At 43.3% G+C, this 19,084-nt stretch overlaps 2 protein-coding genes across 8 annotated transcripts in view; one reads left to right on the top strand and one right to left on the bottom strand.

Annotated features, from left to right (window-relative positions):
* The window catches only part of Mcc (MCC regulator of WNT signaling pathway), a 472,630-nt gene that overhangs the window by 265,483 nt on the left and 188,063 nt on the right, over nucleotides 1–19,084 (bottom strand). The window contains exon 1 of one of the 5 annotated variants that reach the window (XM_087592845.1): nucleotides 13,544–14,172. The exons of the other annotated variants lie outside the window; for them this stretch is intronic. Coding sequence (XP_087448971.1) covers nucleotides 13,544–13,600 — 57 coding nt within the window. The 5' untranslated portion in view covers nucleotides 13,601–14,172. Of the gene's footprint in view, nucleotides 1–13,543; nucleotides 14,173–19,084 lie in introns of those variants that run through there. 5 annotated transcript variants of the gene reach the window in all.
* LOC147999768 (uncharacterized) overlaps nucleotides 13,451–19,084 on the top strand; it is a 173,773-nt gene continuing 168,139 nt past the window's right edge. For 2 of the 3 annotated variants that reach the window (XM_087593680.1, XM_087593679.1), the window contains exon 1: nucleotides 13,451–14,130. In XM_087593680.1, the coding sequence (XP_087449806.1) occupies nucleotides 13,745–14,130 (386 nt within the window). In that variant the 5' untranslated portion in view covers nucleotides 13,451–13,744. The remainder of the gene's footprint in view (nucleotides 14,131–19,084) is intronic. The other variant, XM_087593678.1, reaches the window with a different exon arrangement.

The raw sequence follows: 19,084 nt of genomic DNA on the forward strand, positions 1-19,084 counted from the left end.
CCATGGTGAAGTAACACATTACAAATAATCCTGCTTTTCTAAGATCAACAGATTAATGTTGCCCTGAGTGCGTGAGTGCAGATTAGGCCTTCCAGCTGCCTCCTCACCTAGGAGGAAGTCTTCCTTGTGAGTTGCACTGGGGAAAACACCACTAATTCACTAAAGGCTTTATTTCCTAAGTATCACACTAGAGCATCCTCTACTCCAGGTAAGTCTGCCCATTTAGGCACCTGGCATCTCAAGTCTTGTACCAACAGGCACTTTCCTTAAGATTAAAACAGTCTTGGGTAGGAGTTAAAAGCTTCAAGCCCACACTTGAGCCCAGAGATCTTGTATATTCTCTCTCCCTCCTCCCCTTCCCTCTCTCCCTCCTCCCTCTGCCCCTCCCCCTTCTCTCCCTCTCCTGCTTCCCTCACACCTCTTCTGTCATCAGTCTAACCTGTAACCAGCCAGCCTGTTCTTATATCCCACTTTCTCCCTTCCCCCTGTTACTTTGACATCCACCTAGTTCCAGCCACAGACACCATGTCTTTGGCTCCATCCACTGCTCTTCCACTGGGTCTGAGTCATGGCCTAACTGTGACAGTACACTCTAGCCACACAGAGCCTTATCGGCCAACCTCACCAGCCTCAGTCCTCTCTGCCCCACAGAGATTTGACCACCTCTAATAGGAACCAGAGTTCTGCCTGCAGGGTTGGGAGGAGCACCAGTTCTGGTGACAGTGCTCAAATATCAAAGCTGAGGTCCTCGGGTGCCTTTGGTGCAGCCAAGGGCTGTTGTGTCTACCTCCTCTGTTAAATGAGGGTCATTCCACTCTTATCTGTGTCTCTTTTCAGACTCCGGAAACTCAATGCCTGGAATTCTTCAGCTCTGGAAGGCTTCATTCTAACCATATCCATTTCATTGTTATCAAAAACACATATCTGAGCACGGCTCGGGATTACGATACAAATCGAGTTAAACAGGTTTATTAAACAAAATGTTCCCTTCTAAGAGAATGTGATTCCAAGATGAGCACTGTAACAGAAGCTATTGAAAGGAACCAGCTCTGAATGGTGCCACTCTCTAGAGGAAGCCAGCCCCAGCATGCACCGCCAGGGCCTCCCTTTCCCCAGGCTGCTCAGCCTTGGTAAAGTTTGTCACCTTTTCGTGTGACTGTGGTGCATATGTCGAAGTGTGGAAATCAGAGGACGAGCTTCGACTTTCAGGAGTTATATCTCCCATGGTGGGTTCTAGAGACTGAACTCCAGTCATTAGGCTTGAGTGGTGGATATAGTCCACTGAGGCTATCTCACCAGCCTGATGTATGTATGCATGTATGTATGTATGTATGTATGTATGTATGTATGTATGTATGCCTCTCTCAAATGTCTCATTTCTGTATCTGTATCATGACTGTGGCAATGTCTCTCAGGAGATTTGTTTTCCAATTCAGCATGCCTAGTTCTCTGGAAGTGCTTAGAAAATGCTAGCTGCTACAAGTCTCTAAAAGAAAAACTAAAACATAAAACCATTGCAACTGTTACCAGATATCGGAACTATGGGACCCGGGCCCAGACAGTCTCTGTCATTTTGTGGCCTCTGAGGTAGATTACATATGTTCTCTGTCACTTCTATCTAGGAGATGTGGAATCCATTTCTTCATTCCTTTAACTTTGGGCCAGCCACACAGCTGACCCAAACAAAATAGCAACCCTGTGCCAACCATACACTTATGAAAACTGGCAGCAGGGCTGGGGATGGAACTGAAACACACAGAACCCCTGGTTTTGATCCTCAACACTACACAAATTGGGTATGGTGGCACATGCTTAGAATTCCAACATGTGAAATCAAGAGGCAACATAGGAAAATCAAGACTAACCTGGGCTTCTCAAGAGCTTACCTCATTAACTCGCCATACTCCACCCCCACCCCCAAAAACCCCTCAGAAGGTTATAGCCAGGCCTGCCAAGACAAACAGAAACCCCAAGCAGCAAATGGAGAAAGCTATATGGAAGAGAACTGAGCTTCTTTGCCAGCTCTGAGGCAAGTCCAACCTGTCAGCCACGTGTTTAAGCCTCTTGCTCTGGTCCCAGTCATAAGTAATCCACATTGAGTGTTGCCAAACATGAATAAGACTGCTATTTTAAAAAATGATTTATTTTGCTTTATTCATACATGTTTCTACAGTTATATATCTCTCTGTATATGTGTACAGTATCAGTCAACCAACCTGTTGCAGGGAGGAAAGCAGTAGATCTCCATTAATTCAAACATCTGTAGGACAACCACCTAGGCACCAGGACTCCATATTGTCTTTGGCATGGCTGTCTTGATGTTTGTGGTCTAGGATCCACACTAAGCAATTTATTACAGTGCTGTGTGATTCTATAAAGACAGAGGCATACAAAATACAGGGTGTGGGCAAATCTTTCAAGCTGTTTGCAATACTGATGTTAATTAATCTGCGGTGAAGAATAAGGGTATCCATGAAAATGGCTACATACACATCGGTCACACAAATAATTTAGGAAAGGAACAACTTTCTTCCCTGCAAGTCAGCGTCTTAATTAGTGTCAGTAAAGTGGCAGGCATTTAGATGTTGCACAGCAAGTAAAGGAGGGATGCCTGAAGTACTGACTATGTTCTACTCAAGCACGCAGAACTGATGAAGGAATACTTTGAGGAAATGGACAGAAGCACTCTTACCCTCAGCAGTGAGCAGTCTTTGCAAAGCAGTGATGGAGAATTTCTGCCCATTCACTGTTCAAGTCATGTTAAAAGTGCAAGGAAGAGGGAAGTCCCACACCGGCGGATCCCGGACCGCAGCAGCTCTCTGCTCCCAAACCCCGTGGGAGAGAGACCTCACCGCCTGATCAAGTGGGCACTCCTGAGGCTGCAGAGCGGAGGAGACCACCAACACTGCCCACCCCTGCCCACATCCCTGGCCCAAGAGGCAACTGTATAAGGCCTCTGGGTTCCCATAGGGGAGGGCCCGGGAGCGGCAGGACCCCTGCGCCTGAGACACTGCCGGAACCTGAAGGAAACAGACCAGATAAACAGTTCTCTGCACCCAAATCCCGTGGGAGGGAGAGCTGAACCTTCAGAGAGGCGGACACGCCTGGGAAACCAAAAGAGACTGCACTCTGTGCACATCCAGGCGCCAGAGGAAAACACCAAACGCCATCTGGAACCCTGGTGCACGGAGGCTCCTGGAAAGAGCGGCGCAGATCTTCCCGGTTGCTGCCACAGCGGAGAGGACTTAGGCAGTACCCCACGAGCAAACTTGAGCCTTGGAACTGCAGGTAGGACCAACTTTTCCCCTGCAGGAAACCTGCCTGGTGAACTCAGGACACACAGAGGCAAAATTCCTCTAAGGCTGGGCACTTCCTGTGTTTACTGGAAGTCCCACACCGGCGGATCCCGGACCGCAGCAGCTCTCTGCTCCCAAACCCCGTGGGAGAGAGACCTCACCGCCTGATCAGGTGGGCACTCCTGAGGCTGCAGAGCGGAGGAGACCACCAACACTGCCCACCCCTGCCCACATCCCTGGCCCAAGAGGCAACTGTATAGGGCCTCTGGGTTCCCATGGGGGAGGGCCCGGGAGCGGCAGGACCCCTGCGTCTGAGACACTGCCGGAACCTGAAGGAAACAGACCGGATAAACAGTTCTCTGCACCCAAATCCCGTGGGAGGGAGAGCTGAACCTTCAGACAGGCGGACACGCCTGGGAGACCAGAGGAGACTGCACTCTGTGCACATCCAGGCGCCAGAGGAAAACACCAAACGTCATCTGAAACCCTGGTGCACGGAGGCTCCCGGAAGGAGCGGCACAGATTTTCCCGGTTGCTGCCACAGTGGAGAGGACTTAGGCAGTACCCCACGAGCAAACTTGAGCCTTGGAACCACAGGTAGGACCAACTTTTCCCCTGCAAGAAACCTGCCTGGTGAACTCAAGACACAGGCCCACAGGAACAGCTGAAGACCTGTAGAGAGGAAAAACTACACGCCCGAAAGCAGAACACTCTGTCCCCATAACTGGCTGAAAGAAAACAGGAAAACAGGTCTACAGCACTCCTGACACACAGGTTATAGGACAGTCTAGCCACTGTCAGAAATAGCAGAACAAAGTAACACTAGAGATAATCTGATGGCGAGAGGCAAGCGCAGGAACCCAAGCAACAGAAACCAAGACTACATGGCATCATCGGAGCCCAATTCTCCCACCAAAGCAAACACGGAATATCCAAACACACCAGAAAAGCAAGACCTAGTTTCAAAATCATATTTGATCATGATGCTGGAGGACTTCAAGAAAGACATAAAGAACTCCCTTAGAGAACAAGTAGAAGCCTACAGAAAGGAATCGCAAAAATCCCTGAAAGGATTCCAGGAAAACACAATCAAACAGTTGAAGGAATTAAAAATGGAAATAGAAGCAATCAAGAAAGAACACATGGAAACAACCCTGGACATAGAAAATCAAAAGAAAAGACAAGGAGCTGTAGATACAAGCTTCACCAACAGAATTCAAGAGATGGAAGAGAGAATCTCAGGAGCAGAAGATTCCATAGAAATCATTGACTCAACTGTCAAAGATAATGTAAAGCGGAAAAAGGTACTGGTCCAAAACATACAGGAAATCCAGGACTCAATGAGAAGATCAAACCTAAGGATAATAGGTATACAAGAGTATGAAGACTCCCAGCTCAAAGGACCAGTAAATATCTTCAACAAAATCATAGAAGAAAACTTCCCTAACCTAAAAAAAGAGATACCCATAGGCATACAAGAAGCCTACAGAACTCCAAATAGATTGGACCAGAAAAGAAACACCTCCCGTCACATAATTGTCAAAACACCAAACGCACAAAATAAAGAAAGAATATTAAAAGCAGTAAGGGAAAAAGGTCAAGTAACATATAAAGGCAGACCTATCAGAATCACACCAGACTTTTCGCCAGAAACTATGAAGGCCAGAAGATCCTGGACAGATGTCATACAGACCCTAAGAGAACACAAATGCCAGCCCAGGTTACTGTATCCTGCAAAACTCTCAATTAACATAGATGGAGAAACCAAGATATTCCATGACAAAACCAAATTTACACAATATCTTTCTACAAGTCCAGCACTACAAAGGATAATAAAGGGTAAAGCCCAACATAAGGAGGCAAGCTATACCTTAGAAGCAAGAAACTAATCATCTTGGCAACAAAACAAAGAGAATGAAAGCACACAAACATAACCTCACTTCCAAATATGAATATAAGGGGAAGCAATAATCACTATTCCTTAATATCTCTCAACATCAATGGCCTCAACTCCCCAATAAAAAGACATAGATTAACAAACTGGATACACAACGAGGACCCTGCATTCTGCTGCCTACAGGAAACACACCTCAGAGACAAAGACAGACACTACCTCAGAGTAAAGGGCTGGAAAACAAATTTCCAAGCAAATGGTCGGAAGAAGCAAGCTGGAGTAGCCATTCTAATATCAAATAAAATCAATTTCCAACTAAAAGTCATCAAAAAAGATAAGGAAGGACACTTCATATTCATCAAAGGAAAAATCCACCAAGATGAACTCTCAATCCTAAATATCTATGCCCCAAATACAAGGGCACCTACATACGTAAAAGAAACCTTACTAAAGCTCAAAGCACACATTGCACCTCACACAATAATAGTAGGAGATTTCAACACCCCACTCTCATCAATGGACAGATCATGGAAACAGAAATTAAACAGAGACGTAGACAGACTAAGAGAAGTCATGAGCCAAATGGGCTTAACGGATATTTATAGAACATTCTATCCTAAAGCAAAAGGATATACCTTCTTCTCAGCTCCTCATGGTACTTTCTCCAAAATTGACCATATAATTGGTCAAAAAACAGGCCTCAACAGGTACAGAAAGATAGAAATAATCCCATGCGTGCTATCGGACCACCACGGCCTAAAACTGGTCTTCAATAACAATAAGGGAAGAATGCCCACATATACGTGGAAATTGAACAATGCTCTACTCAATGATAACCTGGTCAAGGAAGAAATAAAGAAAGAAATTAAAAACTTTTTACAATTTAATGAAAATGAAGGTACAACATACCCAAACTTATGGGACACAATGAAAGCTGTGCTAAGAGGAAAACTCATAGCGCTGAGTGCCTGCAGAAAGAACCAGGAAAGAGCATATGTCAGCAGCTTGACAGCACACCTAAAAGCTCTAGAACAAAAAGAAGCAAATACACCCAGGAGGAGTAGAAGGCAGGAAATAATCAAACTCAGAGCTGAAATCAACCAAGTAGAAACAAAAAGGACCATAGAAAGAATCAACAGAACCAAAAGTTGGTTCTTTGAGAAAATCAACAAGATAGATAAACCCTTAGCCAGACTAACGAGAGGACACAGAGAGTGCGTCCAAATTAACAAAATCAGAAATGAAAAGGGAGACATAACTACAGATTCAGAGGAAATTCAAAAAATCATCAGATCTTACTATAAAAACCTATATTCAACAAAACTTGAAAATCTTCAGGAAATGGACAATTTCCTAGACAGATACCAGGTATCGAAGTTAAATCAGGAACAGATAAACCAGTTAAACAACCCCATAACTCCTAAGGAAATAGAAGCAGTCATTAAAGGTCTCCCAACCAAAAAGAGCCCAGGTCCAGACGGGTTTAGTGCAGAATTCTATCAAACCTTCATAGAAGACCTTATACCAATATTATCCAAACTATTCCACAAAATTGAAACAGATGGAGCCCTACCGAATTCCTTCTATGAAGCCACAATTACTCTTATACCTAAACCACACAAAGACCCAACAAAGAAAGAGAACTTCAGACCAATTTCCCTTATGAATATCGACGCAAAAATACTCAATAAAATTCTGGCAAACCGAATTCAAGAGCACATCAAAACAATCATCCACCATGATCAAGTAGGCTTCATCCCAGGCATGCAGGGATGGTTTAATATAAGGAAAACCATCAACGTGATCCATCATATAAACAAACTGAAAGAACAGAACCACATGATCATTTCATTAGATGCTGAGAAAGCATTTGACAAAATTCAACACCCCTTCATGATAAAAGTCCTGGAAAGAATAGGTATTCAAGGCCCATACCTAAACATATTAAAAGCCATATACAGCAAACCAGTTGCTAACATTAAACTAAATGGAGAGAAACTTGAAGCAATCCCACTAAAATCAGGGACCAGACAAGGCTGCCCACTCTCTCCCTACTTATTCAATATAGTTCTTGAAGTTCTAGCCAGAGCAATCAGACAACAAAAGGAGATCAAGGGGATACAGATCGGAAAAGAAGAGGTCAAAATATCACTATTTGCAGACGACATGATAGTATATTTAAGTGATCCCAAAAGTTCCACCAGAGAACTACTAAAGCTGATAAACAACTTCAGCTAAGTGGCTGGGTATAAAATTAACTCAAATAAATCAGTTGCCTTCCTCTATACAAAAGAGAAACAAGCCGAGAAAGAAATTAGGGAAACGACACCCTTCATAATAGACCCAAATAATATAAAGTACCTCGGTGTGACTTTAACCAAGCAAGTAAAAGATCTGTACAATAAGAACTTCAAGACACTGAGGAAAGAAATTGAAGAAGACCTCAGAAGATGGAAAGATCTCCCATGCTCATGGATTGGCAGGATTAATTTAGTAAAAATGGCCATTTTACCAAAAGCAATCTACAGATTCAATGCAATCCCCATCAAAATACCAATCCAATTCTTCAAAGAGTTAGACAGAACAATTTGCAAATTCATCTGGAATAACAAAAAACCCAGGATAGCTAAAGCTATCCTCAACAATAAGAGGACTTCAGGGGGAATCACTATCCCTGAACTCAAGCAGTATTACAGAGCAATAGTGATAAAAACTGCATGGTATTGGTACAGAGACAGACAGATAGACCAATGGAATAGAATTGAAGACCCAGAAATGAACCCACACACCTATGGTCACTTGATTTTTGACAAAGGAGCCAAAACCATCCAATGGAAAAAAGATAGCATTTTCAGCAAATGGTGCTGGTTCAACTGGAGGGCAACATGTAGAAGAATGCAGATCGATCCATGCTTATCACCCTGTACAAAGCTTAAGTCCAAGTGGATCAAGGACCTCCACATCAAACCAGACACACTCAAACTAATAGAAGAAAAACTAGGGAAGCATCTGGAACACATGGGCACTGGAAAAAATTTCCTGAACAAAACACCAATGGCTTATGCTCTAAGATCAAGAATCGACAAATGGGATCTCATAAAACTGCAAAGCTTCTGTAAGGCAAAGGACACTGTGGTTAGGACAAAACGACAACCAACAGATTGGGAAAAGATCTTTACCAATCCTATAACAGATAGAGGCCTTATATCCAAAATATACAAAGAACTCAAGAAGTTAGACCGCAGGGAAGCAAATAACCCTATTAAAAAATGGGGTTCAGAGCTGAACAAAGAATTCACAGCTGAGGAATGCCGAATGGCTGAGAAACACCTAAAGAAATGTTCAACATCTTTAGTCATAAGGGAAATGCAAATCAAAACAACCCTGAGATTTCACCTCACACCAGTGAGAATGGCTAAGATCAAAAACTCAGGTGACAGCAGATGCTGGCGAGGATGTGGAGAAAGAGGAACACTCCTCCATTGTTGGTGGGATTGCAGACTGGTAAAACCATTCTGGAAATCAGTCTGGAGGTTCCTCAGAAAATTGGACATTGAACTGCCTGAGGATCCAGCCATACCTCTCTTGGGCATATACCCAAAAGATGCCTCAACATATAAAAGAGACACGTGCTCCACTATGTTCATCGCAGCCTTATTTATAATAGCCAGAAGCTGGAAAGAACCCAGATGCTCTTCAACAGAGGAATGGATACAGAAAATGTGGTACATCTACACAATGGAATATTACTCAGCTATCAAAAACAACGAGTTTATGAAATTCGTAGGCAAATGGTTGGAACTGGAAAATATCATCCTGAGTGAGCTAACCCACTCACAGAAAGACATACATGGTATGCACTCATTGATAAGTGGCTATTAGCCCAAATGCTTGAATTACCCTAGATCCCTAGAACAAAGGAAACTCAAGACGGATGATCAAAATGTGAATGCTTTACTCCTTCTTTAAATGAGGAAAAAGAATACCCTTGGCAGGGAAGGGAGAGGCAAAGATTAAAACAGAGACTGAAGGAACACCCATTCAGAGCCTGCCCCACAGGTGGCCCATACATATACAGCCACCCAATTAGACAAGATGGATGAAGCAAAGAAGTGCAGACCGACAGGAGCCGGATGTAGATCGCTCCTGAGAGACACAGCCAGAATACAGCAAATACAGAGGCGAATGCCAGCAGCAAACCACTGAACTGAGAATAGGTCCCCCGTTGAAGGAATCAGAGAAAGAACTGGAAGAGCTTGAAGGTGCTCGAGACCCCAAAAGTACAACAATGTCAAGCAACCAGAGCTTCCAGGGACTAAGCCACTACCTAAAGACTATACATGGACTGACCCTGGACTCTGTCCCCATAGGTAGCAATGAATATCCTAGTAAGAGCACCAGTAGAAGGGGAAGCCCTGGGTCCTGCTAAGACTGAACCCCCAGTGAACTAGACTATGCGGGGAGGTTGGCAATGGGGGGAGGTTTGGGAGGGGAACACCCACAAGGAAGGGGAGGGGGGAGGGTGATGTCTGTCCGGAAACCGGGAAAGGGAATAACACTTGAAATGTATATAAGAAATACTCAAGATAATAAAAATAAAATAAAATAAAATTAAAAAAAAAAAAGAAAAAAAAAAAAAAAAAAAAGAACCCATCGATTCAAGGAAGCCGTTTCAGGATGTTTAGTTTTCCATGTTAATACCATCTAGCTCTTTGGAGTGCTTAATAAAGTGAATAGATTTTGATAATAAAAAAAAAAAGTGCAAGGAAGAAAAATTGATTGCTTTAGAAAATTCTTTAAGAAAATAACAGTTCTTTGTCTCCAGTGTCTTTAAGGATTACCAAGAAATGGGAAATTTTAAAAACACATTTTGATGTTTTCACATAAATAGGTAGCTGTCTACCAGACAGGCAAATCAAACAGACAGCTATTCCTCAAGGATGAGTGAACTTGAGTTGAGTCTTGATTCTGTTGCATCTCAAGACATTTTCTTTCCAAAGCATGAATATGTCTAAGAGCCAAGCAGAATGATGGATGGGGAAATGAGTCTCACTCTCTACTGGCCACACAAGTTTTTCAGAGACAGCAAATTGTTGGCCCAAACCCAAGCCAATGAGGAAGATACCAAAGCTCTCCCTTGACAGAAATTCTGAATTGGCAGAATTAATTTAATGTTACTGGAAGTGTGGCCATTCTACTCATTCTGCTCCCTGATTTTTATTGAGGGGAGGAGTTGATCACTAATAGTGCATCGTTTAATTTTCAAGGTATTTTTAATTTGGTTGATGCTGAAATTCTTCTTTAACCTCACATTAAAAAAAATAAAAATATTTCCGCACTTTTTGACTGGAATGGGGAGCAGCTAAGAAGACAAGTTGGCAATTCTTGCTTCTCAAGTTTTTCTCCGTGTATTCTTACTGCTGCTTTTGTCTGTTCGAACTTGATTGAATGATCGTAGTAGTTAGCGGCGATTTACTCTCTGTAATCAATTCATGGGATCTAGAAATGCTATGATTCAAACTAAAGAATTACAAATCAATTTAAACAGACAAAAGGGACACATTGAGGAATTTCCTATTTTCTTCCATCCTATTCCTTATACTTGCAAAGCAACCAACAGTGAATATTCAGCCCTAGGTCTCTCAACCTCATTGGCCTGGTAGCCATACTACCACAGTTGTCTCCAGGGCAGAGAGCAATTCCTCCATTGGTCACTAAAGAAAAGTTTGCTGTTCCTACTAGGGTATTAGCATGTTTCATTTCATCTAGAAACGAACAAAAGTCACTCCCTCTCATTGAGTATCAACAGCATTGTCAAAGAGCGCCTCTCATGGCTATAGAGAGAAGACGCCTGAAGAAGGGTTAAAGCTCACAAGTGAATCACAGTAAGGGATTGATTACACTGGGACAGTGCTGGTCCTTTCAGGGACTGCCCTGTTTCACAAATGCCTGGTGAACAACAGGCATCTGACCCAGCATTTGACCCCTCCGATGACCTCCAGACTTCCTCCACACTCTTGGGTAATACAGAATACAAAAGGGAAACCCTGAGGGTTTTATTAACCATGCTTCCAGGTGAGGAGGAAGAGTCATCAACCAATGAGTAGGAGAGGGTCGCCTGGCATGCATCAAAGGGAAACCAATGTTAAAACAAACAACACCAACAGCAAAATAAGGAAGAAAAGAAACTCTATACTAAAGACCCAGCATGAGAAATACAAATAAATAAGTGTATGTATGGATGTTATAGAAAGAATAATTGACAGAGTCATTCTCCACATAAATTGAACTGCCATTCAGGGTTCATAGAAATGGATCACATACCCGTTTCTTGCCCTACCAAGTTTCTAAGTACAGAAGTGAAGATAATAAATCTCATCTATTGGCTATGGCAACCATGTAACCTTCAAGATAACATGGGCAGTAGATTGTGTGTGTGTGTGTGTGTGTGTGTGTGTGTGTGTAGAACTGGATGGGGACAGAAGAACTAGGTCCTGGGAACCAGAATTGGTTCCAAGGATGGTAAAAAATCTGAATAGACACATCCAGAGGACAAGAGCAGACACTGATGAGAACATGGTTGGCAGAGATTGTGATGGGTTTCATTGAGAACAAGAACATGCCATGTAATATTAAGTACGATTTTTCTGGCCAATCCAAGACCACAGAGCACCATCAACCCTTCCATTTGCTTTACAAGGATTAATTAATACAGTTTAGGTCAAGAACGAGCAGCTTTCTCCCAGTCCCAGTGTCCCAAACTCTCTGAGTTCACTGGCAATGCTTCTGGTATTCAAGTAAAACCGTATCTCTGTGCTGTGTTATATTCTTCCTAGCCGCTTCAACAAAGCACCTCTAGGTGACAGAGTTGAACCTGATAATTAGAGAGACTTAACGAAAGGGGCTTTCAAAATCCTCTCCAGGAGATAACCATTAGTGGCTTTTGATTATTAAGTGGTCCTAGAATCTCAGCTGAATGCTTCTTAGATGGGTTAGTTCTGAAGCATGACTCTGGATTCTAGTTCAGCTCTGACACATTGCCCTAAATATAAAATTGGCAGAACTCACCTAGTTCCTCATGTCTCCTCGCTCACTTCCATTTGAAAATTATATCCTCACTCATCGTTTCTGCAGCCTTCCACATCACAGAGGTGTAAACATGGGGGTTAGGACAAGTCTCTGTTTCCTATAGCTAACACCTCAAAATGCTATTCCAGACTATGGCGGTAATTGCACAGAGGCATGATACGGGGCACCATGAAGGTTATTCCTTCACGATAGGTTATACCCACGGCATGCTAGGGTTTACTGCACTCATCCCTGGATTTTTCTCATCAACAGTCCCTCCTTTGCAGGAGTGGCATCCTTTCACTTTTCCTGATGTTTCTGACATCACCAATGCCTGCTTCCCGCTCTTTTTCATTTCCCATTTCCCTCCTCCGATCTCCCTTTCCTCTCTTCAGTCTCACCTTTAAGCGGCACAGGTGACCTTTAAGACTAGGGCCACCATACCCAGGCAAGTTATTAAGAAGGATCCCCAAGGGCCCAAAGTAAGCATACAGACCTCATATTCCTTGGAACATGCAGTTTTATAGGTTTCCAGGCACTTTTCATATATTACCTGGAGGCAGACATCCCTAAAACTTTACTACATGGGAGGGCAGACATCCCTTAAACTATCTCCCCCACACACAAAAAATGGCTTTGAGAAACTTACTGCTCACATATTTACATACTGTTTGATGCAGCTTTATCTAATTTCAAAGCTGGTCTCTTAACACTTCAGAGTAAGCCCAGGAATTGCAAATGTGGCCTCAAAGACACAGGAGTCCAGACCCTGGCAGGAAATAAAGTTCCAAGCAGCTTTGATGTGCTTCTTCCCCACCCCCCTCCATCCAGCAGGTCATTCATCTCTACCCAGGAAGGAACCACCTTGCCTGAACAGCAAGTAAGAGGTTTAGTAACCCGTCCTTTCCGGGTCTCCAGCACCACCATTTTCCCAGCTCCACCAAATTAGTTGCTGAGGCTTTAAGCATAACGTTCCCACTGCTACAAGGAATGTAGCATATCAATAGTAGAGGAGGGAGTGAAGGAACTGGGGTCCCGACTCTAAGGAATAAAAAGCCTAGGTGGCTGGGGAGAGAGTTGTTTCTTTTCTAAGCCTCTCAGCGAAATATTAAGCCAGTTCAGGTCAGATCCTGAGTAACACAAGTTAAAACAAGATCCGGAAAATCCATCAATCTTCAGTTGCGATGCTCCCAGACTCACTAGAGGTGGGGTGGGGGAAAGACTGGAATTGATGCGGGAAGCCGAGGCACCGAAACCCGAGCTCCGGACCTCAACAGTTTCTTACCTCGCTCAGCTCAGCTGAGGAATCGTTTCCATATTTCACCGCAACTCCAGAATTCATGCCTGCACTTTTCAGAGCCGGGCTCGTCCCCAGACTTCCGAGCGTAGGAGCGGGCTTAGGCTAGATAGCCCGGGCTTACTCCCTTCCAGCACATTGCAGTCTAGACAGCCATTTTCACCCAGGACAGCAGCGAGGCCAGAAGGGATGGAGAAGCTCGGCACGGAAAGTCTGGCTGGAATCTCACCAGCGAGCCATAGCCGCGGGAGGCTGGGCAGCGGGTTGCGCTCGCAGCAGCTGCAGCGGCCGAGCCGGCGCCGGGACCTGCCCGCGCGCTCACTGCGGAGTCCCTGGGCGATGCCACCCTCCGCGCCGCCTCGCCCCTTCTACAACAGTTCCACGCAGATCCCCATTACCCGGCAGGCGGGCAGTTCGCGCCGGCGCCCAGCAGAGCTCTGGCACCCACCGGGAGAAGCCTGGGCACCGGTGCGAGGACGATGTGTGCCTAGGGTTCCCCGGAGGAAAGAGCTGGAGAGATCCGGAGCCGAGCAGCACTTCACGCTGAAGTTTCCCTCTTTGAATCGTCTGGAGTTGTAAGTGGTTTCTGATTGAACACAGCTGTCTAACTGCTGGCTAAGGGCTGCGCGGCGGAGGCGGGGCCAGGAGAAAAGGGTTGGGGGAGGGAACAGAGGAGACCGTGCTGGGAGAGCAGGCATCCTTCCAGGTCTCTGCTATAGTAATTACAGGACCCAGGTCCAGAAGGGAGAGAAGGAACAGGAAAAGCCACCTGAGTAATCGTGCAGGAAATTGAAAAAAACCTTCCCTGTTACCAGCCGCTTTCCATGATTCAATAAGGTCAAGGCAAACCTGAACATCGTATGTTGGCCAGCGCTGAGCGGTTCTCACGCTACATTAAGATTTTACAAGAGTGTGGGACAGTCATTTTCCCTGATTAGTCTAAGTCAGGCTCCCACTTTATGTGGCTAGGGCAGAGTGCATTCTCTACACGTCCATAACCAAGATAAAACATGCCAAGCCCTTGAAAGATTTAAGACACTCGAGTGTTCGTGTCCTCTCCAATCTCCCTGCTTTTATTAAAAACACACACACCTCAACTCAGCTTAGCAGTAAATTAGCAGAGACAGGGAATAGGAGTTCGAGGCTAACCTGGGTTAAATAACAAGAACTAGTTATAAACAAATATCACTGTTATCTTGGCAGAGCTGGGTTGTTTCTTTCTGGAGATTGGAGTATGAATTAGAAAAGCTCAAAAGGACCGGTATGTCCAATCAGGCTTCGCATTCCCTTAGGATGAAACTCTCAGTGTACATGGTGAATGCTCTGGGAAAGAAGGGTTACCTGAAGTCTTTTATAAATAAAAAGTCTTCCAAGCCTGGTGAGTGATGACCTTGGCTTGTAATCATAGCTTGAAAGCAAGAAGATCACATGTTCAAGGCCTGCTTCTGCTGCACAGTGAGTTCAAGGCCAGCCTATCCAACTTAATGAGAACCTGTGGCAGTAAAATAAAATAAATGGCCAGGAGAGGGCTGGTGTGATAAAGTCCCACATCTGGGATCCTTTAAAACAGGAGGGCTGCATGACTGCTTAGCCTCACCAGTCTCTCCTCACACAATGGGAAGAAAATATCTCCACCTCTAGGCAGACCTTGTCATTTCCTGGAGCCTTCTATGAAAAAGCTGTTGTATTGTTCCAACCCAAAGTCTATTTTTAAAAACTCAAATAGGATGTTTATTTTTGTCTTAAGATGGCACAAAGGGGCCATATTTGCATATGTCTTCTTACTCAAGCCCTTCCTGTTTAATTCATTCATTTCCTAACAGAGACTGGGCAGGGATAAACTGGGAACTGCCAGGCTGCAGAACCTTCCATGTGGGGAGGGGTTAGGAAGACATGACACTTAAAACATGTCCTGAACTCACCATGTCTGAAGTTGGAGGTAGTGTCCAAGCTGACTGTCCTTTGCCCCAAATGTATGGGACTGGAAGTGTGTCCAATTTTAAGGTTTTCTGAGTTTGGACTATTTTACAAACTATGGTTTGAGTCTCCTTAAGATGAAAATCCAAGACATGAAATACTCCAGAATTTGGTTTTCCTGTTTTGTTTTTGGCTTTGTTTGTTTTTGTATTGCTTATTTTTGCTTTGTTTTGCAATTTTGAGAAAAGTCTTATGATACCCAGAGAGGATTCAGATTTGTTAACTTTTTGGTGCTAGAGACCAAACTCAGAACCTTGTTCCTCCCAAGCAAGTACACAACCATCTGAGCCACGCCTAGCCTTTGGAATCCATTTTTAAACAGATTTATGTATTTTATGTATTTATTTATTTATTTTATGTATGCGAGTACACTGTTTAAGACACACGAGAAGAGGGCATCAGATCCCACTACAGATGATTGTGAGCCACCATGTGGTTGCTGGGAATTGAACTCAGGACCTCTGGAAGAGTAGTCAATGCTCTTAACTGCTGAACCATCTCTCCAGCCTGGAATCCATTTTTTTTTTTAGCAACAACAATAACAAAACAAAAAAACACTGTGTCTCTGTTCAAAGGTTTCAGATTTTCAGATTATAAATGCTCAACCTGTATACATGTAGTATAAAAGAAAATGTAAAAAATGAATTAAACAAGTGCTGTTTTAATGCTACTGTCTTAGTTAAGGTTTGTACAAAACATCATGCACACAAAGCAAGTTGGGGAGGAAAGGGTTTATTCAGCTTACACTTCCACATTGCTGTTCATCACCGAAGGAAGTCAGGACTGGAACTCACACAGAGCAGGAACTTGGAGGCAGGAGCTGATTGATGCAGAGGCCACGGAGGGATGCTGCTTACTGGATTGCTTCCCCTGGCTTGCTCAGCTTGCCTTCTTATAGAAACCAAGACTACTAGCCCAGGGATGGCCCCACCCACAATGGGCCCTCTTACCCTCGATCACTAATTCAGAAAATGCCTTACAACTGGATCTCATGGAGGCATTTCCTCAAGGAAGGCTCTGTTCTCTGTGATAACTCCAGTTTGTGTCAAGTTGACACAGGAAATCAGCCAGTACAGCTACCAAAACCAAATGGATGCCTTTATTTACTATCTAACCAAGTCAAAGCAGAATTTGCTCCTAAAGAAGACAAAAAGCTAGCAATGTTAATTATAATAAGAAATGAAATATTCTATACTCTGGAGGACATTTCCTTTTCTTTTTCTTTTGTTTTATGTGCATGAGTTTTCTGGCTACGTGTGTATGCCTTGAATTCCCTGGAGCTGGATTTGCACACAGCTGTGAACTGCCATATGGGTGCTGGGAATTGAACCTATGTCCCTTGGAAGAATAGCCAATGCTCTTAACTGCTGATCTAACTGTCCAGTCCTGAGTCTAGAGAATATTTCTAAGGATGATATTAACTACCTGTATGAGATTTTCTTCAAAGTCATGCCTTCAATACTTACCTCCACAGAAGAGGTGACCTCATCACTGTCTGGCAGCAGTAGATGGGGTAAGTTGAAAGTAGAAAATGGACTATTGTGATTGGACTATTACAGGTCAGGAAAAGGCTACTGAATTATAAAGAGGCAAGGGATAAAAAGACATATGCAAGAGAATCTATACATAGAGAGCAGGCAGATATTTTGGTGGAAAAGAAGGTATACTGGTTAGTTTTAACTGTCATCTTGATACAACCTGGAATCATCTGGAAAGAAAGTGTCAATAATTAACTATCTGGATCAGGTTGGCCTGTGGGTATGTCTGTAGGGGATTATTTTGATTGTCAGCTGAGGTGGGAAGTCTTAAGGAGGTAAGGGAAACACAAAGAGTAAATGCCTTAGGACATTCAGGCATAGTGTACTTCCGTATATACCTGTATTCCTAGAAATGAGGGTGCTCCTGTAGTAAGACTTAGTTCAAGGCCAGGCTAGGAAACATTGTGAACCTCTATGTTAGTAAGTTTGAACTGTCAGTTAAAGGTGGACAGTGTGGCGGAACATGCTAGAAAATATCAATGGAAGAAGTTGGTAATAGTCAGTACAGAGCATGCTCAGCAGGGCAGAGACAAGACCCAACTCCTATATTTTCATTTGTACAATTTACATTTTTCAAAAGTAGTTGCTGTATTAGTTTTTTCCCCACGACTGTGATAAGACACCAGGACCAATGTAACTTATAAATAAAAGCGTTTAATTGGGCTCACACTGTCAGAGGGGTAGAGCCCATGATGGTGAAGTAAGGGCCCAGTAACCAGAAATCTGAACGCTCACAGCTTGATCCACATGCAGGAAGCAGAGAACTCCAGAAATCACATGAATCTTGAAACCACAAATCCTGACCTTAGTGACACACTTGCAAGGCCACACACCTCCTAATCTTTTCCTAATAGTTCCACCAAATGGGAAACATGTACTCAAAAATAGGAACCATTCTCATTCACACTACCAAAGGTTCATTCCTCTACAGAGTACACCACTGGATGACATGAAAAGCAAGCCAAAGAAAATTCCTCTTGGATGTTAGTATGCTTGGATATATAGGTCATAAGACAGAGGGAGAAAGTCATGGATGACTACCAGTTTAGGGATTGAACAAAGAGGAGGACCAGATTTTAAGGAACTAAGGATTTTTAGATGTATCAATATACTTAATAGACGATTCTCATTTTAATAGACTAATTTCATAGATTCAGCCTTTAGCATAGTGCTGCTAACATTACAAAAAGACAGATACATGATAGTAGTGGAAGAAAATACTGCCACCTATCAGGCTATATTAGCAGTTTTAATGTAAGAAAAAGAGCTTTGTTATACACAGAAATGCAATAGACAATATCTAGACTATAATTCTCCAGGATCCAAGCCTTATAAATTATAAGGAAGAAAACAGGTAAGAAAGTGAGAGATCAAAAGAGGTAGAACTCTATAGAATCCCATGGACACACAGAACATATTAACCAGTTGCAGTGTGCGCACTTTAATGGGATCGTCACTTACACTGTGAAAATGATGAGCGATAAAAAGTATGACATTTAAGCCAGTTGTGGTGGCACACATGGCACACAGCTGTCATCTGATAATGTTGGAGACTGAGGTAGGATAATCAAATGTCTAAGGTCAGCTTCACAAGAAGATAGCTCAAAAATATTACAAATGAAAATTATATTTACATTCAGACACATACTTTTAATATATTCAATTATTTTAAGAAATTATTTGGGCTGGAGTGATGGCTCAGTGGTCGAGAGTGCTGACTGCTTCTCCAGCAGATTCATACTCAATTTCTAGCACTCACAAAGGCAGCACACAAACATCTCTAACTCCATTCCAGAGGATCGGATGCCCTCTTCTGGCCTCCACAGGCAGCAGGTATGGAATATATTACACAGACAATCTCACAGGCAAAACACACCTATGCATGAAATGATAGAAAGATTATTAATTTCAGATATGTCAATCATCAGGTGGTCACATTATAAAGTGTCCTTTTAAAGATATATATTGAAATACTTAAGGTGGAAACAATAAAAGGTCTGGCCTTTTTGTCAAT

This window comes from Rattus norvegicus, chromosome 18, assembly GCF_021556685.1.
Source record: "Rattus norvegicus strain SHRSP/BbbUtx chromosome 18, alternate assembly SHRSP_T2T, whole genome shotgun sequence".
NCBI classification, from domain to species: domain Eukaryota; kingdom Metazoa; phylum Chordata; class Mammalia; order Rodentia; family Muridae; genus Rattus; species Rattus norvegicus.